This window comes from Salmo trutta, chromosome 3, assembly GCF_901001165.1.
Source record: "Salmo trutta chromosome 3, fSalTru1.1, whole genome shotgun sequence".
Lineage (NCBI taxonomy): Eukaryota > Metazoa > Chordata > Actinopteri > Salmoniformes > Salmonidae > Salmo > Salmo trutta.
The window spans coordinates 33,130,397-33,156,316 of record NC_042959.1 but is presented as its reverse complement, the minus strand read 5'-3'; the positions used below and the strand labels follow the sequence as shown (position 1 = coordinate 33,156,316).

The 25,920-nt window shown below is 47.0% G+C and overlaps 2 protein-coding genes across 3 annotated transcripts in view; both read right to left on the bottom strand.

The window, feature by feature from the left end:
- LOC115173515 (testican-1) overlaps window positions 1-3,296 on the bottom strand; it is a 243,506-nt gene extending 240,210 nt beyond the window's left edge. The window contains exons 1-2 of the mRNA XM_029731676.1: window positions 3,042-3,296; window positions 2,275-2,445 (exon numbers count right to left, since the gene is read on the bottom strand). Coding sequence (XP_029587536.1) covers window positions 2,275-2,442 — 168 coding nt within the window. The 5' untranslated portion in view covers window positions 2,443-2,445; window positions 3,042-3,296. The remainder of the gene's footprint in view (window positions 1-2,274; window positions 2,446-3,041) is intronic.
- Window positions 3,297-5,492: 2,196 nt separating this feature from the next.
- On the bottom strand, window positions 5,493-17,021 carry bicc2 (bicaudal C homolog 2). Of its 2 annotated transcripts, none has more exons than XM_029731652.1 (19): window positions 16,635-17,021; window positions 15,164-15,210; window positions 14,689-14,758; window positions 14,218-14,297; window positions 13,960-14,121; window positions 13,736-13,789; window positions 13,434-13,628; window positions 12,133-12,405; window positions 11,847-11,978; window positions 11,293-11,482; window positions 11,063-11,202; window positions 10,433-10,617; window positions 9,759-9,954; window positions 9,301-9,340; window positions 7,923-8,086; window positions 6,949-7,168; window positions 6,533-6,696; window positions 6,232-6,331; window positions 5,493-6,106 (listed from the first exon to the last, which is right to left on the bottom strand). In XM_029731652.1, the coding sequence occupies exons 1-19, from the start codon at window positions 16,990-16,992 to the stop codon at window positions 5,976-5,978; spliced, it is 2,901 nt and encodes a 966-aa protein (XP_029587512.1). In that variant the 5' UTR covers window positions 16,993-17,021; the 3' UTR covers window positions 5,493-5,975. The 2 variants fall into 2 exon arrangements, with proteins under 2 accessions (XP_029587512.1, XP_029587521.1); XM_029731661.1 differs by having other exon boundaries at window positions 11,063-11,130.
- Between the last annotated feature and the right edge of the window lie 8,899 nt (window positions 17,022-25,920).

The window sequence follows — 25,920 nt, the reverse complement described above, 5'->3', positions numbered from 1 at the left end:
TGTGTGCCCCCCCCACATACCATAAAGGCTGTAAGGGATTTTGCTAACGCTTGCTCTGGCTCGCGCTGCAGCTGCCTCGCTTAAGGCCATTTACATGCTGCGTTGTGGCAAGGTCTCACGTCGACACTCCAATGAAGAACAATGCAGGGCCAGGGTCAATCCTAGCTCCCACATCACTGACTCCAGTCAAGAGAAGGTTAGCTTATGTTAATGTAAACCCTCTCACTGCTGCATGCCCTATTACACAATAACCATCCTGGCACGGCTAGCTGAGACAGCTGCTAACAGAATAAGACCATTGCCCACTTCAAAATCGATCCCTCATACATTAGAGAGAACACACAGTAGGCTATGCATCCCACATGATGGCCCCCTATTCCCTATAGCCCTATGGACCCTGGTCAAAAGTAGTGCACTATATGCAGAGTAGGGTGCATTTGAGTTACCCCTAAACCACTGTGTTCCTCTGATTACAGAACCCAGCAGTGGTGTTAGAATGATGTCATGGGTGTTTTGAGGGTGAGCAGGGCCTAATGAGGGCTATGGTTCCAGTATATCACATGCTACCTCAATAGGGTGTCCCTAGCCTGCATGGTATCTCAATAGGGTGTCCCTAGCCTGCATGGTATCTCAATAGGGTGTCCCTAGCCTGCATGGTATCTCAATAGGCGTGTCCCTAGCCTGCATGGTATCTCAATAGGGTGTCCCTAGCCTGCATGGTATCTCAATAGGCATATCCCTAGCCTGCATGGTATCTCAATAGGCGTATCCCTAGCCTGCATGGTATCTCAATAGGCGTATCCCTAGCCTGCATGGTATCTCGATAGGCGTGTCCCTAGCCTGCATGGTATCTCGATAGGCGTGTCCCTAGCCTGCATGGTATCTCGATAGGCGTGTCCCTAGCCTGCATGGTATCTCGATAGGCGTGTCCCTAGCCTGCATGGTATCTCAATAGGCGTGTCCCTAGCCTGCATGGTATCTCGATAGGCGTGTCCCTAGCCTGCATGGTATCTCGATAGGCGTGTCCCTAGCCTGCATGGTATCTCGATAGGCGTGTCCCTAGCCTGCATGGTATCTCGATAGGCGTGTCCCTAGCCTGCATGGTATCTCGATAGGGTGTCCCTAGCCTGCATGGTATCTCAATAGGCGTGTCCCTAGCCTGCATGGTATCTCAATAGGCGTGTCCCTAGCCTGCATGGTATCTCAATAGGCGTGTCCCTAGCCTGCATGGTATCTCAATAGGCGTGTCCCTAGCCTGCATGGTATCTCAATAGGGTGTCCCTAGCCTGCATGGTATCTCAATAGGGTGGCCCTAGCCTGCATGGTATCTCAATAGGGTGTCCCTAGCCTGCATGGTATCTCAATAGGGTGTCCCTAGCCTGCATGGTATCTCAATAGGCGTGTCTCTAGCCTGCATGGTATCTCGATAGGCGTGTCCCTAGCCTGCATGGTATCTCGATAGGCGTGTCCCTAGCCTGCATGGTATCTCAATAGGGTGTCCCTAGCCTGCATGGTATCTCAATAGGGTGTCCCTAGCCTGCATGGTATCTTGATAGGGTGTTCCTAGCCTGCATGGTATCTCGATAGGGTGTGTCCCTAGCCTCAATATCTCAATAGGTATTTTGGGGGCCCTAAGCGGGGGAGAGAAAAATTACATTTTGGAGTTAATTTCCTGCAATTCTACACATTTTGCCATGGGGATTAGAGAAAATGTTGCCGTTTTAAGCAAGCGTTCCTGCAATTCTACACATTTTGCCATGCAAGGGAGAGGCTTATGCCTGGCCCTGAATGTCCATACTGTATCTGTCTCTCCTCTCTCCTACACACATTCTCTCTCTCTCTCACTCTCTCCTACACACATTCTCTCTCTCACACACACACTCTCTCTCTCACACACACTCTCTCTCTCTCTCACACACACACACACACTCTCTCTCTCGATGTGCCTCAGTGCCTTACTGAGTGAGCCGTTCGTTCACAGCACATGAGCTCCACTCTAAGCTGCTCTACCTGCTGAGTGCCCACACATTGGATTAAGGCCGCTGCCTGTCTGGCTGGGACTCTCACTCACGTACCTACTGTAAGGGTGTGTCAAGGACGGGGCTGCATACACATCTGCGTCAGTCAAATCACCCAACCATTACTAGGACTGCAACAGCAAGGCAGGGCCTCGTGGTCAGCCAGTCTTTCGAACATTGTTCTGGGCAACAACAGTCGTCAAAAATTGCCAATTTGTGAGGAAAGTTGCGAAAAACACAGTAATTATAAACTCACATCTCTGAATTTGTTCCAATATCTGTCGTTGTCGTACTGAGACACGGTGCTGAGCCATTTGTCGTTGTCCAACGCGTGGCCAATGTTTTTGTTACCAACCACCGTTCCCCCGCGCCTGCCCTCCGCGCGCAGCATGAGAGCCGCGAAAGGCAGCAGACAGAAAAGCATCGTCTGAAGAAAAAAGAGAGAAGGGAAAAGAGCAAATGAGAGAGAAAGTGACATTGAGAACGAGAGAAATTAAGACAGCAAGGGAGGTAAATGCGCCTGCTGCCTTGATGCGCATGATGTGGACTAGGCATAATTGTTCATACAAGTACGCACCTCCGTGTAGGTTAATAAACCTGCACTTTGTCATGGATTGAAAATGCATTTAATTATGAAAATATGTCAGCATCAAAATGGACAAGGACATGATGTTATTCAATCTATTAGATTGGATTAATTTGATTGAGTAAATACTGGAGATTGCCTCTTATGAAATTGCTGCTCCTCCTAAGCTGATTATAAACATTTGGAGACATATCGCATTTGCACACCGTGGCAGATGGAGCACGGGAAACCGATTAGCTCGTGAGGCTCTCAGACGGTATAAACAGGCAATTACCGTCTACTTGGAGCGCGCGCCTCTCTCATCTCCTTTTACCAAAGCGGGAGGGAACCAGAAACACGTAGACTACATAACTCTCTCCCTTCCCTTATCATATACATACAAACCTGTCTCCGCCGGTCCTAGCTCACAAACACACCCCGCTCTTCCATCCACCTACCTCAATTAGCTTGTGTCCAGCTCCTGGGGAAAACAGAGGAATTGGGTGGGAAGTTTCTGCGGCTGTCAGTTGGACGTTTTTTTTCTCGGTCAGACTGTAGAGTAGCCTAATTATCCACGGGACCTCCGGTAGCTCTGAACTCCGCTGTAATACTGACAGCGACCAGGAAGGAGCAGCAGGAACAAGCCTCGTCAGAACTGTCTCTCTCCCACCCTCGGTAACTCTTCCGCTCAGACTCCGCCTCTCTGATAGCGGGCTCTCTCTCTCTTTCCCAATCGCTCCCCTCGCTCGCTCCTTCACCCTCCTCTATACCTTCCTCTCCACGTCTCCCCCCTTCTTCCCTCTCTCCCTCGCAGTTTCCCTCTCTCTTTCTCTTTGCAGTGCAGAGAGCTGGTGTGTCATTGATTTACAACGGGGGGAATGGTGCATTCACACGGGAATAAGCGAATGTTTGTTGTTTCATGGCGAAATTTCCAGGTGATACTACTGCCAATAAGAAGGATATTTTTGGGGGGTGATGGATTATTTTGTACTTTCATGATTGATATAGTCCTACACACTTTTTCTCTGTAGTTGTTATCCCTAGATAACTGTTATGGTCATCAAAATGCAAGCCGAGCAAAGCCTAGGCAGTCTCTTTAGAATACACGTTTGAGTATAGTCCTATAGCGTATGGCAGTGTTCGGCTACATGAAACGTTAAGGCTTCTATAGAATTGAGTGCTGTGAAAATATCTGTCACTTACAATAATGTTTATTATCTGCTATAGGCCTATTTCATATAGGCTCGAGTAATCTCCCATTTCAATATGGCCTGTGCGCGTCGCCTTCTGACCCGCTGCGGAGCGGACTGGCGAGCTTTCCTTTCAGAACCACGCGCAGCGCACGATGTGACTGGGAGCAGAGAGGAGGAACTCGACTTGGGGAAAAACAAAACCGTAAAGCCTACACCCCACAAATTCAAATCTTGACCTCGAAGCCAGTTCCACTGCTCGTTTTCCTTCATCCCCTCTTATCAGGGACTGATTTAGACATGGGACACCAAGTGGGTGAAAATAATTATCAGGTAGAACAGAAAACCAGCCGGGTCTGTCATAGCAGCCAAAGAAAAATGAGTCCGAAACAAAGCGTTTCTCTTTCACGCCTACGTGGCCTGCGGTGTAAATGACACGGTCTTTATAATATTTATAGTTTAACCTTTATTTAACTAGGCAAGTCAGTTAAGAACAAATTCTTATTTACAATGATAACCTACTCCGGCCAAACCCGAACGACGCTGGGGGAATTTTGCGCCGCCCTATGGGACTCCCAATCACGGCCGGATGTGCTACAGCCTGGATTCGAACCAGGTACTGTATTAACGCCTCTTGCACTGAGATGCAGTACCTTAGACCGCTGCGCCACTCGGGAGTCAAAATAAGCGGGGATCATCTCTCCCAACCCAGTCCCCCCACATCCTCTTTAATTTCTCCTGGCTCTAGGACCAGGCAGGCCGACACATCTGCACTCTGAGTGGATACGGAGTGGCTGTCACTCCCCGGGGATATTTTCATCTGGTGCGCAGTGTGACTGATGAGACATGCGACGGCAGCGCCACGGGTGCGATGAGCAGCAACCAGCCCGGTTTGGAAGTGCTCTGCTTTCTATAGGTCTTGTTTGTATCGTTATGCCAAATGTTTATCAAAGACATGTGCACATAGCCTTACTGAGAAAATGGCAAGATAATTCTCACTTAAAATTACACTAAATAATTTCATTTTGGTATGATTAAACGCGTCAATCTAGTCTAGCAATGTCGTGTATACTCGGTCGTTGGCCCCCAGAGGCCTACGTGATCCCACCTAATTACCAATATTCTACATAAATGAGAAACGACTCAAATACGGAGGCAATGGCTTCACGCTAACGGATGATAAATGTAATTGGAACTTTTAGATGTGCGCTCAGGTGAGGAGAAACAATATTGAAAGGCGTTTCACATTACTCACGAGAATAAATCCCGTTGGGCTAGAATTTTTTTGGTTAATTCTTTTTTTAAAATCTGACTGTTCATATAGCATCAACCCAACTCCCGGCTTTCCATCTAGCTCTATTTAATGTCGTTGCTGGTTGATTTCCTTCTAAAATTGACGTATAATTAATTAGGCCTATTGACGCAATAATGAGGGGTGGAGAACGTGACTGAACCTACAAAAAAAAAAGCACACTGTTTGTGACGTCAGTGCCATCTAGCGATGGACCTCTAACTTATTGGAACAAAATACATTTTTATTTTATTTCTTATTTAACTAGGCAGTGAACAAATTCTTATTTTACAATGACGGCCTACAAAATATATTTGAGTTACTGTACTAACATACAGGTCATTCCAACGAAGGTTTTAATTCAGATCAATTGGTTTTCCTAAAACATTTGGTTGAGTCCGCGGGTAAAAAAAAAAAAAGAGGAGGCAAGTTTTTGGAAACGTTTAATAATCATCTCTAAATAATATCATCATACATTCTCATTTTTCCCTTGTAGATTTATGTACAATGCATATATGTGGTTAACAGTGGACTTCAACCCGCAACACACAGTGTAGAGGAACACAGGCTTGCATAAGGCACTATCTGGGGAGAAGAGAGGCCAATAGAGAAGAGAGAATGTCTTTGACAGTCCACATAGAGTCACATAGTTTGTATGAATGCTCAGCGTTCCTTTAGACAATACTGGAGTCTTACCAATGCTAGGGTCCCTCTGGTCTCGAGGTTGTCGGGACAGGCTTTGGGTAAAGGCTGCTGGTGTACGGCATGGCAGTAGGATGAAATTGTCCCTAGACACCGATCTAAAGTCATTTTAGGGTTTGCCACCAAGGTTCGGATACGTCGAAGCCAATCTGAACATGGATCTGTTTTTACAGGCAGTTCTACCCAGGTTAGGTAATGTTGTGTGGGGTTCACCAGTGGTTTCTTTGAGCAGTGGTGTCCTCATCTATGATTCGTGGGAGCCGGCCACTTGCCCCACCTTCTAGGTAGCCTGGCTTCACAGCAGGCGTCTCTGACAGTTTCCTTTTGCTTTTGTTTAGATCTGGATGTATGGGTGGATGGAGAGAGAGAGCGAGAGAAGAGAGAAGAGCGCAAGAGAGATGTTCTATACATAAGGTGTCATTAAAAAAGTGGATTGGTTTTATATGGCGTTTACCGATCACTCACCTGAGATGGCCAATAACATCTTCCTTCTCGCTCCAAACGTGGACACTCCCACCTCTTTCAGATCCTCGTCAGACAGAGTCAGGAAAGTCTGGAAATCAATCTGCAGAAATAGGGGCATGAAAACAGAGTTACTGAGACAGTACATAGACGACTGGATGCTCACTGAGTCATCCTCTGTGCCACTGAAAACATCTTAGTCAGTCCTGCCTATGTTGGCTACTTCAACAGATAGAGGAATGACCCGTTTCTCTGTGAATGTGTTACTCCTATGCCCCAGGGGGTGCTAGTTGTCTGTCTGTACCTCTTGCTGTTGGAACACGTCGACGTACTTCCCCATGCCGAGCTGGCTCAGGAGCTCTGGGAGATCGTCTGTAGGCTGGGGGGAGGAGCTCCGCTGGCTAGCAGTCAACGCCCTCACGGAGGACATGCACTCAAAGTAGTTACTGCAGCTCAGGAAGCTCTCCGCTAGGGGTCAGAGGTCAAAGGTGAAGTGGTCAGGGAGGATTGGAGAGGAGGGGAGTGACAGAAGGAACAGTTACGACAGAAAGCATAACAAAGTCTCTCTCACATCTTTCTATATTTCTCAGATGGAAGACATTTAAAGCACATCTTTGATACTGACTACATTGAAGATCAGCCAGACATTGGGATTGCATTTCATTCACAGTTCTCTTTGTAGACACACCCTCTCTGTTAGAGAAATACAAAGAAACGTACAGGTTTTATCGGTTCGGGGTCTGTTTGTTGAAGACGCAAATGCCGGGAAGGACGACGTGGAGGAGAAGGAAGAGGAGAAGTTAGAGGGGGAGGAAGAGGAGGAGGAAGATGGAGAAGGGAAAATGGGGGACGATGAAGTGGATGATCCACGTCTGTCACGCCAGTTCTCTGAATTACTGCCATTGGACACTTTCTCCTTCGCATTCTGTGGGCCCCATGTCTACATAGAGAGGTAGAGCAAAAGGCAGAAAATAGTGGGAGAGAGGATGGGGAGAGATGGGGTTTAATTGCATATATTCCGCTTGTTTATACTCCCTTCGCTTTGTTCCTCACTTTTCCTCCACCCCCCTCTCACTCACTCTCTCCTTCTCTCTCCCTCCCTGAGGATGAGTGGATGAGACAGGGTGGTAATTGGTGCTCACGGTTTCTCTCCGGCTCTTGGCATTTCTCAGTGCAGGAAAACCAATCGAGCCAAATAACATTGAGAATAATCATATTCCTAAACAAACTCTCACCCAGCTCAATGCCTCTCCAAGCTCGCAAAAAAAAATAAAAAATCAGGCGGAACACAAGATACGCACTCCTAAATCCCCTAGCGCAGAACAACACAGAAGCCATCAGACAGTTCCCACTCGTATCTATTAACCCAAATTAGCGTGGTGTTCAGTGGCTGTCCACAGAGCATTTAGCGAGGCCAGCTGCTTGACAGCTTCTAAACCAAGAGGACAGGTCACCAACACAGCCCATGGAAAATGGATCGTTGGTTGATGTCAAAGCAGGTAAGATGATAACCCTAGTACAGGTGAAATAGCATCACAGGTGATGCTGGTTTAATGCAGGTTTAAACTCTTTGGCCAATTTCCCCCAGGTAAGCTGATAGTAGCTAGTAAGGTGAGCTGTACCTGTTGCTATCCAGGGTTGGTCAGGTAGGGTTTATAGGGATTCTAGTACAGGTAAGATATTAGCAGTTGTACCTGTTGTTGTTGGCCAGTGTTTGCCAGGTAAGGTTTGTAGCTGCGTCGGCTGACGTGGCGTAGCTCCTTAACAGCCTCGGCAGGCATGGACTTAGAGAAGCCCAGACCACTCCAGGTATCAGTGGGGGTCCGAACCTCTGTCACCACCGGATTCCTCTGCATGGCTGGGAGAGTAGAGATAAAATACATCTCACACACACACACACACACACACACACACACACGTAGGCTGCGTTAACACAGGACGCCCCATTCTGATTTTGTTGGGGCCAAATTATTGGCTCAAGATCTGATCTGATTGTTCAAATGACCAGTTATTGGCAAAAAAATCAGAATTAGACTGCCTGTGTAAATGCAGCCATAGACAGATCAGATAGACACACAGACAAAAACATAAACACGCACTCTAAGAAACATACACACCAAGTTATAAATATAAATCACTCACAAGTAGACACAGTGGTTTAATTGGTAAGCCGCGGTTGTCAGGTGTTGAATAATGCAGACAGAAAAAAGTGTTTAATTGTATTTCATTTAACAGTGTTTAATTGCACTGAACCATAAAACTTCATGAAGAATCTCATAGGCATAGACACTAAACACATTGAAATTAGTGTGAAAGTGTGTATTACAGGATCCATGTAGGAGTGTGTGATGTGTAAAAATACAAAAACGGTTGTGTGTGTGCGCGCGCACGTGTGTGTGTGTGTGTGTGTGTGTGTGTGTGTGTGTGTGTCTAGCTCTCATAGATAGACACATGAGTATCGTAATGACCACGAGGCAGATGGCTCATTCAAACTGCTAATTCATAATCCCATAAAGCAACACTGAGGGAATTTAGAACCATTTGGCTAAAGATCCTCAGAATATCCCTCATTCTGAATGATGGTAAAGAGAGAGAGTGTGTGTGTGTGTGTGTGTGCGCGTGTGTGGTTGTGTGGCTGAGACAGTGTATCAGACACCAGAGTGTGTACATTCAGTGGGAGTAGCAATGATCCTCTATCTAACTTTGGCACGGCGCAGCCCATAAGTGCATCCCCTCCATCACCTCTCTGGCAATGTGCAGCACGTAAATAGGTCCTCTCTCACTCAAGGCTCTGGCTCATTAATGGGTTCCCTCCGTCACTGATCTGAATAACAAACACGAGCTGCCTCGTCTCTCAATAACAGACAGTGGCAAGTGACCCATCCCAATGATATGCAATGAAAGCTAATTTGGCCAGGTGCAGCTGCTAAATGGGTCCCTCTTTGTAGGACTCCTCTGCAGGTCCAAAAATACCTTTCTGTGTGACTGAACCCTGGACAAACCAAAAGGGTGTTTTTAATGAGCTGGGCTTCTGATCACACAACAAGGCAGAAGCATTTAAAAAGGTCTAACCTCTAGTTGCCAGCAGTTTCTTCATCTCATAGTCATAATCCTGCAGAAACAGGAAAAGGGGGACGAAGAAATGCAGTTATGTTGTTCTGTAAATGATGTCTCCTGGGGGGGGGGACCTGATTTACTGAGAGAACAGAACAGAATATGACTTAACCTAGCACGTCCTGCCATTACCGCGGAGATAAACATGTTATCCCCACGGTAACCTTTGGTTCAGGGGCACCAAGTGGACAAATAAGGGCAAAAACAACAACTACCACATACACCCAATCAAATTCTTCAAATTTGATTTTGTAAGACTCAAAGAAAGAGGTCAAATCAATTGGTGAGACAGTCTACAACGTCACACCGTGTGACACATAATATGCTCCTCCATAGTTCTCATTCAGGTTTTTTTTTAAAAGTTCTAGCTGCAACAAACCTGTTAATAAATCATTTGAAATCAGAGGGAGTCTCACCTCGCTCCTTGACACATCAGTGAGAGTGTCCTGAGTCGGAGTCAAATCCCTCATCAGGCTGTTCCGTCTAGTGTCACTCATCTCTCCCCCAATCTCTCGCAGGCTGTTCCATCCACTATCACCCCTCCCTCCCTCCATCTCTCTCAGGCTGTTGCGTCTCTCACTCCGCCCTCCCTCCTTCTCTCCGCCCAGCAGTCTGCAACAGAGCAGCGGCAGTGAGACCAAGGTCAGGTCTGAGCCACAGTGTGAAAGCTGTTTTGTAGGACTCACTTAGTAGCTCTCTCAACTAATCCAAGGGCAGTAAGGAACATTGAGACATGATACTGGTGAGAGGGAATGAATAAATGCAATACCTGTACCTTTCTGACATTATTATTTAGAATGAGTGTTGCTAAACTGCAGAACAATAAGCCTGCGGTCCCAAATGTTCTTGTTATTTTCCAGAGGCAATATAAACAAACAGTAGAACAAAAGGCTAAACATACACTAAATTAAGATAAAAATGCAAATGTTTTGTTTTATAGTTTTTCATTCCCTTCTGAAAAAAACAGGGGCTCCTATCTAAGATCCAATCCACAGATATTTGGGCCTATCCAACCAAAATCCTAACCTCACCCATTGTGTCTAGGAACAACTTAATGTCACAGTACACTCCCTAGTGTGAATGTGTTTACCTCATGACCTGGCCTGTTGAGTGGCGTCTCCCCTGGTTGAGGAACCTGCACACTTCAGGACCCTGGAGGCTGCTCCTCCGACTCATCATCCTGACCTGGCTCATGACATCACTCAGCTCTGATGTCATCGAGCCAGGGCTCTCGTCCTCGTCGGACAGGCCGGACGGATCCTCGTTTTCTGGGATCTGGAGAAACAGAGGTGATCTCATTGGTCAAACCTGATCCGACTGATCCAATAGCACCACCCTTAGGACAACTGCAGAATCAAATCCCCTGCAGGGAAACGCCTTACTACTGTATAAATCACAGGGGGTTGGTGGCACCTTAATTGGCGAGGACAGCCTCATAGTAATGGCTGGAACGGAATGAATGGAATTGAACTCATCAAACAAATAGTTTCTATGTGTTTGATACCATTCCATTCACTCCGTTCCAGTGATTATTATGAGCAGTCCTCCCCTCAACAGCCTCCTGTGGTATCGATCCATTATATCTCTCACTCTCTCAAATTCTCACAGTACTTCACTGAGTCTAGTACGAGAGGGGTAAAGGTGGCTGTTTTTTTGTAGTGTTGTCTGTTAGTTATGTGGATTAATACTGGGATCTGACGGTGACCCGATCTCTCCACACCTTCTCCAGTTGTCTGCTCTCTTTCCCCTTCAGTCCCATCCTCACTTCCTCAGAGGGCGGAGTCAGGCCTGGTGGAGGGGACGGGTGGGGTTTAGATTGGGAAAAAGAGCCAATCACAGCCTCAGTGGTGGGCACTGAGCCTGAGACAAATGGAGATCAGATTAGAGATTAGAATAGGACAGGTGAAAACAGTGATACATAAATGAAAAGACACTAACACACACACCCACCGTGGTCGGAGAGGCGGAGTTGCTGCAGCAGCATGTTGAGCCAGTAGTTGGTTAGCCCGTTGCCGGCCAACCTGGGGTCAGAGTTCATCTTGGCTGTCATGGTGACCTCGCTGGACTCCAGCCCTAGCAGCAGCCTCCGAGCCTCGTACAGACTGGAGATGTTCCTCTCCAGACCCTTTACCACCACTGACTGGGAAATGTAGTCCAACACACAACACCATGTCATACGAACCAGGAAATGTAGTCCAACACACAAAACAATGGGAGAATCTCAATTGCATACTCCTCATGTCCTCTATCCTCTCTCCTCTCTCCACGCCTCCTTCTCAAAACCCATTGGAGGCGATGGTCAGAGGGGAGGGACCTCTTTCTCATCCAATGGATTTTGAGAAGAGGGCGAGGAGAGAGGACGCAAGGAGTATGCAATTGAGATTCTCCCCATGTCACACAAACCAGGATATATAGTCCAACACAGTACAGTACTTCATTAGACACTAAAGTACCAAACATTTAGCAATAATACGACTATAACACTTGCTATCGCACTATTGTACCTTGGCGGTCTGTTTGACTTTGGGTTTGACGCTGATGAAGACCCCCAGACTCTGCATCATCTGAGCCAGTTTACGAGGGTCTGCCTCCCCATCCTCACGCATGTCAAACATCAGACACACAGGCAGACAGTCCTGTAGAATGACAACAGAGGGTTCTCTAACGGGTCCTCTCTTAGAAAACTCTCCACAGTGAACAAGGTTCCACTTTTACCTCAAATCTAATTGTCTGTCTGGTTGAATCAAATAATCAATCAAAATAAAAACGTCAACTTTGACCGCTCCTCACCATGAGTTGCTGCCTGGCCAGACACACTCCGTCTGGGCTTCCCTGGATGAGCAGTGAGGGGGGGTTCTGTGGGGCACTGAGGTCTGGCAGAACTATCTGGGTCTGGGTCTGGTGCATGACCCCCAGGAAGTGGGCTCCGTTCTGCCCCAGCAGGAAGAGGTGCTGCTGGGAGGTCACGTCCAGCTGGGTGCTGACCACCCCCATGACCCCACCCTGACCCCCAGACCCAAGCTCTGACCCCAGCAGCAGCTCCATCAGCACACACACCGCCTTCTGTTAGGGTTCAGGAGGGAGAGAGAGAGATAGAGAGAGAGAGAGACATAATATGACATTTGAAATATCTTTATTCTTTAGAAACTTTTGTGTGTTTGATGTTTACTGTCCATTTTTTATTGTTTATTTCATTTTTGTTTATTATCCGTTTCACTTGCTTTGGCAATGTAGACATATGTTTCCCATGCCAATAAAGCCCCTGAAATTGAAATTGAATTGAAATTGAATTGAGAGAGACAGAGAGAGACAGAGGGAGAGAGAGAGAGAGACAGAGAGAGAGAGAGAGAGAGAGAGAGACAGAGAGAGAGAGAGAGACAGAGAGTGACAGAGGGAGAGAGAGAGAATGTGTGCATATATAGAATCATATTAAATAATTTTTCTCTTTCAAGTGGAGGTTTCTCTTTATGAAAGTAAGGAGGAAGTGCATCTAAAAGTCACAAAGAAATAGAGAAAACATTGAGACAGAGAAAGGGGAGTGTGTGTGTGTGTATCTATCTGTGTGTGTGTCTGTATCTATCTGTGTGTGTGTGTCTGTATCTATCTGTGTGTGTGTGTGTCTGTATCTATCTGTGTGTGTGTGTCTGTATCTATCTGTGTGTGTGTGTGTCTGTATCTATCTGTGTGTGTGTGTCTGTATCTATCTGTGTGTGTGTGTGTCTGTATCTATCTGTGTGTCTGTATCTATCTGTGTGTGTGTGTCTGTATCTATCTGTGTGTGTGTGTCTGTATCTATCTGTGTGTGTGTGTCTGTATCTATCTGTGTGTGTGTGTGTCTGTATCTATCTGTGTGTGTGTGTGTCTGTATCTATCTGTGTGTGTGTGTGTCTGTATCTATCTGTGTGTGTGTGTGTCTGTATCTATCTGTGTGTGTGTGTGTCTGTATCTATCTGTGTGTGTGTGTGTCTGTATCTATCTGTGTGTGTGTGTGTCTGTATCTATCTGTGTGTGTGTGTGTCTGTATCTATCTGTGTGTGTGTGTCTGTATCTATCTGTGTGTGTGGCTCTCAGTACATCTGTGTTCCACTGACCTTGATGGCGACGGAATTTCCCTGAAGTGCTCTAACCACACAGCAGCTGCTGTACAGTCTAGGCTGGGCCCTAAAGCTCACACTGACCCCCAGAGCCTGCGCCACCTGCTGGATGACCGGCGACGCTGCGTCTGGCAGGGCCTGGGACACCAGGGTCACTGGTAGGTCAAAGGTCAACACCAGCGGCTGAAGGTCCTGAGGGACACAGAAGAGGGAAGGGTGAGAGGTCATGATGGTGTATAGATCACATGCACAAAATAAAGATGAAGGCCACCCATGCATTAAGATGGAGAGACACTGACACGTATCCTCTTCCTGGCTGCCTCCACCCCTTGGACAGGCCCAGCGATGGACACCTGGACAGGGGAGGCAGAGAGAGGGGAGAGACAAAATAAAATTGCTTAAGGACAATAACTAACAGGCAGTACCTGGTTGCTACGGGACAATATCCAGTTACTAAGGTGCTGTACCTGGTTGATTAGAGACAGTTGCTAAGAAACTGTTCTGGGTTACTTAGAGACAGTACCTGGTTGCTCTTTTCTCCAGTGGCGTTGTGGCGGTTGGAGTCGGGGAAGTGGATGTGGCACGACGTAATCTCCATCACCTTCTTGATGTTCCCGCCCCCTTTCCCGATCACATGGGAGTGTTCTGTGTGGGCCACGTCCATCTTCAGGGTCACCTTGTTGACCTGGCTCAGGAGAGCATGGGTTTAACTAACTGTCTTTAGTTAGTTGACTTAATTACATGTGAGGTATTTGATTATACCTCAGTTTAGGACACTCACCTTTGTCTCCAAAAGTTCTAGAATTTTCTTTTTGGCCTCTAGAACATTGGCTCTTTTCCCATCCACTTTCACATGGGGGTCTGCATTATCGATACAACAGGATACAAACAATTAATCTAAAAGACATACTTTTTGTATAATATTGAATATCAAGTTGTATAGGAGATTGAGACAGATTGAGACAGATTGAGACAGACTGAGACAGATTGAGACAGACTGAGACAGCTTGAGACAGATTGAGACAGACTGAGACAGATTGAGACAGGCTGAGACAAATTGAGACAGACTGAGACAGCTTGAGACAGACTGAGACAGATTGAGACTTGAGACAGATTGAGACAGACTGAGACAGACTGAGACAGCTTGAGACAGATTGAGACAGATTGAGACTTGAGACAGATTGAGACAGACAGACAGATTGTTTGAGTATGTGGGTGTCAGGTGTTCTAGATCAGATAGAGGTAACATCACCTTTCTTTGACTTGGCTCCTATTTTCAGCTTGGATGGCCATTTCACCTGGGTGTTAGTTTCCACCATCACCTGCAAGACAACATGCCAGAAAAAAACAGGTGTCAATATGTGTGTCCGAAAGACAGGTGTTTTACCACGAGAGTAACACCAGCCCATACATCCCACACGCACACACACACACACACACCAAAACACGTCCTATTCAGAGAAGACAATACTTCATTAGCATCTCAAAGAGGTTCATCACCGCCGTAACAATGACAAATTGCTGAGAAACAATGTCGACAGTCAGTCTGTGACCTTTCATGTTCTCTATACAGATTTCCTCTGGTAAATCTGTAGACTTTTAATTGCATGTAGTTTCATTTCAGTGAGTTATTTTCCACATTATATGAATGTCTGCCTATCATTTGATTTATTTTATCTCCATCCTTTATTCTCAGTGTCAGTGTGACCTTCGTTCTGCATACTTACTCTCTCAAAGAACTCTTCACCTGTAGGTCCCTCTCCATGTCTAGGGGCTGAGTAAACAGAAAGAGAGGAGAGTGAAAGAGAAGAGAGAGACGGAAAGGTAGAGAGAGAGTTACTTATTGCACCTAATCGGAGGTATAAAGATATACAAACACACATTCATCTAATATCAACAATAATCAGACAGGTTAATGGTTTGTTTGTGTCTAAGCAACACTTTTCCTCAAAGAGAGAAGTATGTGAGATCTAAGGGTCAACATTTAAACAGGAAGAGTTGAAATTTGCAGAGAAGAGGGGGACGAGGGGCTGGAAGGTAAACATTTTTTAAAAGGCCATCGCTTCACAATGACATTTACAGGGTGAGGGGGGAGCCCCCATAAAAAGCCCCCGTCCCCTGATCGCCATGGGTTACGCTCCCCCGAAACCGAGGAATGGGCGAGCGAGCAGCATGGGGCGGAGAGAGAGGGAATGGGGGGCACCAAAAGACCAGAGACAGCTAATCGCGTCAAAGGTATTTCACTGACGCATGGACCCCCTACCCCACCAGAAAATAAATAACAAACATTGTCAAACTCAATAAATTGATGGAAAACAACTAGGAGAACTTTTCCCTCTATAGTTATTATTCACACCCTAACGTCCCAGATCTCAGTCCCAACACAGCATGCTAACATGCTAACTAACACTTAGGGGAAAGAGAATAGGATGTTTATCAGAAACTGGCTGGCAGGCACAGTGTGATGTGTGGCTTATTCACAGGACTACCCATGCAAACACCCATTCTCTCTTTCTTTCTCTCTCTCTCTTTTACACACACACACACACACACACACACACACACACACACACACACACACACACACACACACACACACACACACACACACTAAAACAAACCATACACTCTATGAACAACATGAAGCCGCTTAGATACTCAGATTCTTCCACGTCAAGGCTGAGGGAGAGAAGTAACAGCTTCTAATTCACTACTCCTATCAGAGTCTCCACTGTAACACAGGGGAGGAAGTTTGCCACAGACCTGCTCTGCACTGATACCCAACAGAGACAGACACCTCTACGCTATTGTCATGACAGAATGGGTATGATGACACTACAGCAACCCCGTCTGAGCCTCACGTCTGTGAATACACAAGCAACCTTATAAATCATCAAGGCAGAAACTTTAACCGTGCTTAACAACAATGACGACAGCTGCTTAATGACCTGGCAATTATATACGGAGGTGCTGTGCCAGACAGATGCTAAGAGCTTCTCAGCGTTCACATTATGCAGACGATCCGTGGACAGCATTACAATTACTGTACTGGGAAGTCAAACGTTTTTCTGAGTCAACTTAGGTAACCGTACGAGTTTATGGAGCGCACTGTCGCGATTCAATCTTGGTCAATTTATGACCACACTGGAAGTCAATGCATAACCACAAGACCACGTCACACCTGTTCAGCAAACTTACCATACAGCATGGCCTCCAGTTTCTTCCTATCGATACGGAATCTCTCCTCAACCCATTCCGGGTCCGAATGTTCACCTCCCACAGGCTCTGGTCCTGGTCCGGTGTTACCTCCTTCCTCCTCGTCCTCATCCTCCTCCTCTCTGTCGCGGTGGGACGGGGATGGGGAAGGAAAAGGGGTCTGAGATAGAGTCTGCTCCTGGTTTAGGATGGGTCCAGGACTGGGTTCTAGACTACATTCTAGTCTTGGTTCTAGGTGAGGCTGGTATTGTTCTAGCTGGCTCAGGATGGGTTCTGGGCCGGGTCTGTGTGGTTCTATCTGGGTAGGGAGAGGAGACCTTTCCTCCGTTGTGGTGGCCATAGTAAGACTGAGAATCCGTCAGTGTGTCCAAGGAGACGGAGAGAGAGACAACGGGAGAGAAGGGAGAGAAACACCCCTTCTGCCCCCCCATAGCCCCCCTTACATCCCCGCCTCCACACACACACACACACACACACACACACACACACACACACACACACACACACACACACACACACACACACACACACAATACTCTCTCTCTCACACACACACCCATTTCAATAGGCCATAGATAGAACATGAGGAGGGACATAGGTGGCTCATAAGAGGGGTTATAATAATACTCTGTGCACTAATCCAGATGTCCTACTTTGAGGATATGACACTGGTAACACAGACAACGTCAGAAGACCTTTGAATACCAACTATACATAAGCAAGCAGACACACGCATTCCATCCTGATCAGAGATACATTTTTCTACAGAAATGAAGTGAACCCAAAGTGCCACCTCTTGTACTGAGGGTCCCCCCGAAACCTGAATTAGAGGAAGAGGGCTTGAGATTCCTGAGATGGGGGGGTCATGGGGTTTGGATGGGTGTAGGGACTGGTTGAGGAAGGTTGAGGGGTGGGAGGGATGGGGGACCTGGGCGTTGAGGAACAATGCTGGGGATAAAAGAGACGCTCCACTAACAACCAGCTCCAGCTCTGTTTGCCAGAGTTGCCTGGCAACCTGTTTGTTTACGAACAAGCAGGCGGTGAGAAAGTCATAAACTTCAGCACAGAGGAAAGATGGGTAAAGAAAAGAGAAAAGTGACAAAAAGAGGAAAAATCCCCACTGCATTTCATACAACTACCTGCCCTTCTCCCTGTCCCCCAATCTCCATCCCCAAAAACAGAGTCACAGGAGTCAAACTTCAGAACTCAAACAGGGGTAAAACCGATGATTTGTTAACCACTTATGTGGTTACTACATGATTCCATATGCGTTATTTCATAGTTTTGATGTCTTCACTATTATTTTGCAATGTAGAAAATAGTCAAAATAAAGAAATACCCTGGAATGAGTAGGTGTGTCCAAACTGATGACTGGTACTGTATATAAAGTGTAGTATAAAGTGTAGTATTGGGATGCATTCTGAAAATCCTCTATATCTGACACGGTACAGGTTTCTTCTTTTTTGAAGCCCATAACCATGTGAGTAATAGTTTTGTTTCAAAATAGATTTGTTTAAGACAACCAATAAACACTGTGTGACCCTGATTTTAGCCCACTGCAGTAAAAGGTTAAAACTAGGATGATTCGCCTGAGGAAAACTAGGCAACTCTGACGTACATCATCCCCATGGAAACTGTCTGGTTACAAGGATTTATAACGCGCCGATTTTAAGTTAGATTAAACTTGACTTCACAGTTCCAGCTCCTCTGCAACTCTGTGAAAGAGTATGAGTGTCTTCCAGTAAGGATGGTGCGTCACTGTTAACCCTGGAACAGCAGCAAAGAGAAAAGCTAACCACCACACCAGTATCCTAGGGCCAAGGGGCCTGTTGTTTCCAAGGGTCCCTAATCCCTGCCAGGAGACCCAGTGTTCAGGAATGGACCTTTTGTATGTGTCAGACACTAACACCTGCAAAATGATGACATGCATGCACTATGCGTGTGTGTGTGTGTGTGTGTGTGTGTGTGTGTGTGTGTGTGTGTGTGTGTGTGTGTGTGTGTGTTTTCCAAAAAGTCTGTTAAATATCTGCCCCGAATTAAGATTCAAAGGTATCTGCCGAAAGAATTGGGTTTCAGCTATGACATGACAACTTGAGTTTGAAAAAAAACAAAACGCATTTTTGGTTATTGAACTACAGTAAGTGAAGTGGATTTACAACCGGTAACAGAGTTACGGTAACGGAATTACATCATGCGTCCTTGATATATAAATGCTACTTATGCATATGAATGTCATTTTCGTCATGGCGATGTATCCTGAATAGGTACAGAAAGGTAGAAATACGCAATATCATCCTTTGCGTGTACGGCTATTATTCTACACACTGGCTATTATTCTAAATGACCTCCGCACACAAACAAGACCGCATTTGTAAAAAGGGACAGCAGGGACTCATCTTTCTGAGAAAGATAAACTCGTTTAATGTCAGCTAGACAATGACGACACTGTTTTGCAGGAGTTTTATTGAATCCATGTTGATGTTTTCGTTGGTGGCCTGGTTTGGCAATCTTAATGTAGGCAACAAAAACAGGCTGGACAGGGTGGTGAAGGAGGCCAGCAAGGTCATCAGGCTGCAACAGGCACAGCTCTCAGAGACATCCAGGAAGTAAGTGGTGAGAAGCGTTAACAATCGGTGAATCTCAAACCAGCCGCTAGCCCCGACCAACTCACTCAGAGGGCCCTCCGTCGTCACGTGTTGCTGAGGACACTCCCAGATGGTGACTTGAAGAGTGGCGAGGGGATCAAATAAAGACTCTAAAAGTCTAAACTATTGTGGGGGGGGGGGAGCTTACAAACATCAAGAATTGTTTTAAGATGGTCCTAGCATTGATCATTTAGCTATTTGATTTAGAAGTTTAGGACGCCTTAAGTAAAGCTTTTGTTACTTCTAGGTTGGACTACTGCAATGCTCTACTTTCCGGCTACCCGGATAAAGCACTAAATAAACTTCAGTTAGTGCTAAATACGGCTGCTAGAATCCTGACTAGAACCCAAAAATTTGATCATATTACTCCAGTGCAAGCCTCCCTACACTGGCTTCCTGTTAAGGCAAGGGCTGATTTCAAGGTTTTACTGCTAACCTACAAAGCATTACATGGGCTTGCTCCTACCTATCTTTCCGATTTGGTCCTGCCGTACATACCTACACGTACGCTACGGTCACAAGACGCAGGCCTCCTAATTGTCCCTAGAATTTCTAAGAAAACAGCTGGAGGCAGGGCTTTCTCCTATAGAGCTCCATTTTTATGGAATGGTCTGCCTACCCATGTGAGAGACGCAGACTCAGTCTCAACCTTTAAGTCTTTACTGAAGACACATCTCTTCAGTAGGTCCTATGATTAAGTGTAGTCTGGCCCAGGAGTGTGAAGGTGAACGGAAAGGCTGGAGCAACGAACCGCCCTTGCTGTCTCTGCCTTGCCGGTTCCCCTCTCAACACTGGGATTCTCTGCCTCTAACCCTATTACAGGGGCTGAGTCACTGGCTTACTGGTGTTCTTCCACGCCGTCCCTAGGAGGGGTGCGTCACTTGAGTGGGTTGAGTCACTGACGTGGTCTTCCTGTCTGGGTTGGTGCCCCCCCTTGGGTTGTGCCGTGGCGGAGATCTTTGTGGGCTATACTCGGCCTTGTCTCAGGATGGTAAGTTGGTGGTTGGAGATATCCCTCCAGTGGTGTGGGGGCTGTACTTTGGCAAAGTGGGTGGGGTTATATCCTGCCTGTTTGGCCCTGTCCGGGGGTATCATCGAATGGGGCCACAGTGTCTCCTGACCCCTCCTGTCTCAGCCTCCAGTATTTATGCTGCAGTAGTTTATGTGTCGGGGGGCTAGGGTCAGTCTGTTACATCTGGAGTATTTCTCTTGTCTTATCCGGTGTCCTGTGTGAATTTAAATGTGCTCTCTCTAATTCTCTCTTTCTCTCTTTCTTTCTTTCTCTCTCTCGGAGGACCTGAGCCCTAGGACCATGCCTCAGGACTACCTGGCATGATGACTCCTTGCTGTCCCCAGTCCACCTGGCCGTGCTGCTGCTCCAGTTTCAACTGTTCTGCCTGCGGCTATGGAACCGTGACCTGTTCACCGGACATGCTACCTGTCCCAGACCTGCTGTCCCAGACCTGCTGGAACCCTGACCTGTTCACCGGACGTGCTACCTGTCCCAGACCTGCTGTTTTCAACTCTCTAGAGACAGCAGGAGCGGTAGAGATACTCTCAAAGATCGGCTATGAAAAAGCCAACTGACACTTACTCTTGAGTTGCTGACTTGTTGCACCCTCGACAACTACTATGATTATTATTATTTGACCATGCTGGTCATTTATGAACATTTGAACATCTTGGCCATGTTCTGTTCTCCACCCCGGCACAGCCAGAAGAGGACTGGCCACCCCTCATAGCCTGGTTCCTCTCTGGGTTTCATCCTAGGTTTTGGCCTTTCTAGGGAGTTTTTCCTAGCCACCGTGCTTCGGCACCTGCATTGCTTGCTGTTTGGGGTTTTAGGCTGGGTTTCTGTACAGCACTTTGAGATATCAGCTGATGTAAGAAGGGCTATATAAATAAATTTGATTTGAAGTACAAAAAAAAATATATACAACTATTTTCATTTAATAAAACATTGAATTTGGCCTTTACTATTATAGCACATAGAAATGCAGTGAATAACACATTCATAAGCAGAAAAGACTGTCAAAAAAAGAAGTCGTAAGGCATATGGTTTTGAAGTGTGTCCTATATCTTGGAGATATAAGAAACATATTTGTTTTTTAGGACACATATTTAACCCCTTCTTTTTGTTGCCCCAAAGTTCCCTCCATACTTTCAGACGAGTCCCGTGACACTTGTGGGGGTGTTAGAGGGAAGACGGCAAACACCATCATGTTCATGAGTATATCCCCTTTCCATAGAGTGGTCATAACAGTTTCCAGATGTTTTCGTGAAAAGACCAATTTTTGGGATGTCTCATGGTTTGACAAACACTGCGGCCACCTTCAGTCGCAGATGCGGAAGGCCAACATGATATCTCAAATCAAATCAAATTTTATTTGTGACATACACATGATTAGCACGTGTTAATGCAAGTGTAGCGAAATGCTTGTGCTTCTAGTTCTAACCATGCAGTAATATCTAACAAGTAATCTAACCATTTCACAACTACCTTATACACACAAGTGTAAAGGAATGAATACGAATATGTACATAAAAATATATGAATGAGCGATGGCCGAACGGCATAGGCAAGATGCAGTAGATTGTATAGTGCACAGTATATACATATGAGATGAGTAATGTAGGGTAAGTAAACATTATATGAAGTGGCATTGTTTAAAGTGGCTAGTGATACATTTATTACCTCAATTTTTTCATTATTAAAGTGGCTAGAGATGAGTCAGTATGTTGGCAGCAGCCACTCAATGTTAGTGATGGCTATTTAACAGTCTGATGGCGTTGAGATAGAAGCTGTTTTTCAGTCTCTCGGGCCCCTCTTTGATGCACCTGTACTGACCTCGCCTTCTGGATGTTAGCGGGGTGAACAGGCAGTGGCTCGGGTGGTTGTTGTCCTTGATGATCTTTTTGGCCTTCCTGTGACATCGGGTGGTGTAGGTGTCCTGGAGGGCAGGTAGTTTGCACAATGCATCACCGGGGGCAGACTTAACTACCCTCTGGAGAGCCTTACGGTTGTGGGCAGAGCAGTTGCCGTACCAGGCGGTGATACAGCCCGACAGGATGCTCTCGATTGTGCATCTGTAAATGTTTGTGAGTGTTTTTGGTGACAAGCCGAATTTCTTCAGCCTCCTGAGTTTGAAGAGGCGCAGCTGCGCCTTCTTCACCACGCTGTCTGTGTGCGTGGACTATTTCAGTTTGTCCGTGATGTGTACGTCGAGGATCTTAAAACTTTGCACCTTCTCCACTACTGTCCCGTCGATGTGGATGGAGGGCTGCTCCCTCTGCTGTTTCCTGAAGTCCACGATCATCTCCTTTGTTTTGTTGACATTGAGTGTGAGGTTATTTTCCTGACACCACACTCCGAGGGCCCTCACCTCCTCCCTGTAGGCCGTCTCGTCGTTGTTGGTAGTCAAGCCTACCACTGTAGTGTCGTCTGCAAACTTGATGATTGAGTTGGAGGTGTGCATGGCCACGCAGTCCTGGGTGAACAGGGAGTACAACAGAGGGCTGAGAACGCACCCTTGTGGGGCCCCAGTGTTGAGGATCAGCGGGGTGGAGATGTTGTTACCTGCCCTCACCACCTGGGGGCGGCCCGTCAGGAAGTCCAGGACCCATTTGCACAGGGCGGGTTCGAGACCCAGGGTCTGGGGTGTCAGTGGATCTAGGGTCTAGGGAGCGGGTCTAGGGTGTCAGGTAGGGTGGTGATATGGTCCTTGACTAGTCTCTCAAAGCACTTCATGATGATGGAAGTGAGTGCTACGGGGTGATAGTCATTTAGCTCAGTTACCTTCGCTTTCTTGGGAACAGGAACAATGGTGGCCCTTTTGAAGCATGTGGGAACAGCAGACTGGGATAAGGTTTGATTGAATATGACCGTAAACACACCAGCCAGCTGGTCTGCGCATGCTCTGAGGACGCAGCTGGGGATGCCGTCAGGGCCACCCTTACGAGGATTAACACGTTTAAATATTTTACTCACGTTGGCTGCAGTGGAGAGCCCGCAGGTTTTGGTAACTAAGTTGACTGTGCCTTTAAATAGCTTGGACAATTCCAGAATATTATGTCATGGCTTTAGAAGCTTCTGATAGGCTAATTGACATAATTTGAGTCAATTGGAGGTGTACCTGTGGATGTATTTCAAGGCCTACCTTCAAACTCAGTGTCTCTTTTCTTGACATCATGGGAAAATCAAAAGAAATCAGCCAAGACCTCAGAAAAAACTGTAGACCTCCACAAGTCTGGTTCATCCTTGGGAGCAATTTCCAAATGCCTGAAGGTACCACGTTCATCTGTACAAACAATAGTACGCAAGTATAAACACCATGGGACCACGCAGCCATCATACCGCTCAGGAAGGAGACGTGTTCTGTCTCCTAGAAATGAACGTACGTTGGTGCGAAAAGTGCGAATCAATCCCAGAACAACAGCAAACGACCTTGTGAAGATACTGGAGGAAACAGGTACAAAAGTATCTATATCCACAGTAAAACGAGTCCTATATCGGCATAACCTGAAAGGCCGCTCAGCAAGGAACAAGCCACTGCTCCAAAACCGTCATAAAAAAGCCAGACTACGATTTTCAACTGCACATGGGGACAAAGATCATACTATTTGGAGAAATGAGGAAACTGTTTGGCCATAATCACTATCGTTATGTTTGGAGGAAAAAGGGGGAAGCTTGCAAGCTGAAGAACACCATCCCAACCGTGAAGCACAGGGGTGGCAGCATCATGTTGTGGGGGTGCTTTGCTGCAGGAGGGACTGGTGCACTTCACAAAATACACGGCGTCATGAGGATGGAAAATGATGTGGATATATTGAAGCAACATCTCAAGACATCAGTCAGGAAGTGTTACGTTCATCGTAAAGATTGGACCAAGGTGCAGCGTGGTAGGCGAACGTTTTACTTTATTTTAAAATGAACACCGTCAAAACAACAAAATACAAAAACGAACATAAAGTTCTGCAGGCTACACAGCAGCAATACAAAATCAAGATCCCACAAACAAAGGTGGGAAAAAAGGCTGCCTAAGTATGATCCCCAATCAGAGACAGCGATAGGCAGCTGCCTCTGATTGAGAACCATACCCGGCCAACAAAGAAATAGAAAACATAGATTTCCCACCCTAGTCCCACCCTGACCTAACCAAATAGAGAATAAAAGGGAACTCTAAGGTCAGGGCGTGACAGTACCCCCCCCCAAAGGTGCGGACTCCGGCCGCAAAACCTAACTCTATAGGGGAGGGTCCGGGTGGGCATCTAGCCTCGGTGGTGGCTCCGGTGCGGGACGTAGATCCCACTCCGCTCGCGGATCCGCCATCTTCGGTGGCGACTCTGGTGCGGGGATCGTCGCCGGAAGCTCCGGTCCGTGGATCGTCGCCGGAGGAACCGGACCGTGGATCGTCGCCGGAGGAACCGGACCGTGGATCATTGCCGGAGACTCCGGACCGTAGATCGCCGCAGAAGGTTCCGGACTGGGAACCCCCGCTGGAGGCTCTGGACCGCCGACCGTCGCTGGAGGCTCCGGACCGCCGACCGTCGCTGGAGGCTCCGGGCCATGGATCGTCAATGGAGGCTGCGGGCCATGGATCGTCACTGGAGGCTTCGGGCCGTGGACCGTCTCAAGAGGTTCCGTGAGTAAGACATTTAAGCGTGTTAATCCTCGCAAGGCTGCCGGCCCAGACGGCATCCCTAGCTTCGTCCTCAGAGCATGTGCAGACCAGCTGGCTGGAGTGTTTACGGACATATTCAATCTTGCCCTATCCTAGTCTGCTGTCCCCACTTTCTTCAAGATGTCCACCATTGTTCCTGTACCCTAAAAGCAAAGGTAACTGAACTAAATGCCTATCGCCCCGTAACACTTACTTCTGTCACCATGAAGTGCTTTGAGAGGTTAGTTAAGGATTATATCACCTCTACCTTACCTGACACCCTAGACCCACTTCAAATTTCTTACCGCCCCAATAGATCCACAGACGATGCAATCGCCATCGCACTGCACACTGCCCTGTCCGCCATGTGCAACTGGGTCCTGGACTTCCTGACGGGCCGCCCCCAGGTGGTGAAGGTAGGAAACAACACCTCCACTTCGCTGATCCTCAACACAAGGGCCCCACAAGGGTGAGTACTCAGTCCCCTCCTGTACTCCCTGTTCACCCATAACTGCGTGTCCATACACGACTCCAACTCAATCATCAAGTTTGCAGATGACAACAGTAGTAGACCTGATTACCAACAATGACGAGACAGCCCACAGGGAGGAGGTAAGGGCCCTGGCGGAGTGGTGCCAGGAAAATAACCTCTCCCTTAACGTCAACAAAATGAAGGCGCTGATTGTGGACTTCAGGAAACAGCAGAGGGAGCACGCTCCTATCCACATCGACGGGACCGCAGTGAAGAAGGTGGAAAGCTTCAACTTCCTCAGCGTACACATCACTGGCAATCTGAAATGGTCCACCCACACAGACAGTGAAGTGAAGAAGGCGCAATAGCATCTCTTCAACCTCAGGAGATTGAAGAAATTCGGCTTGGCCCCTAAGACCTTCACAAACGTTTACAGATGCACATTTGAGAACATCCTGTCGGGCTGTATCACCGCCTGATACGGCAACTGC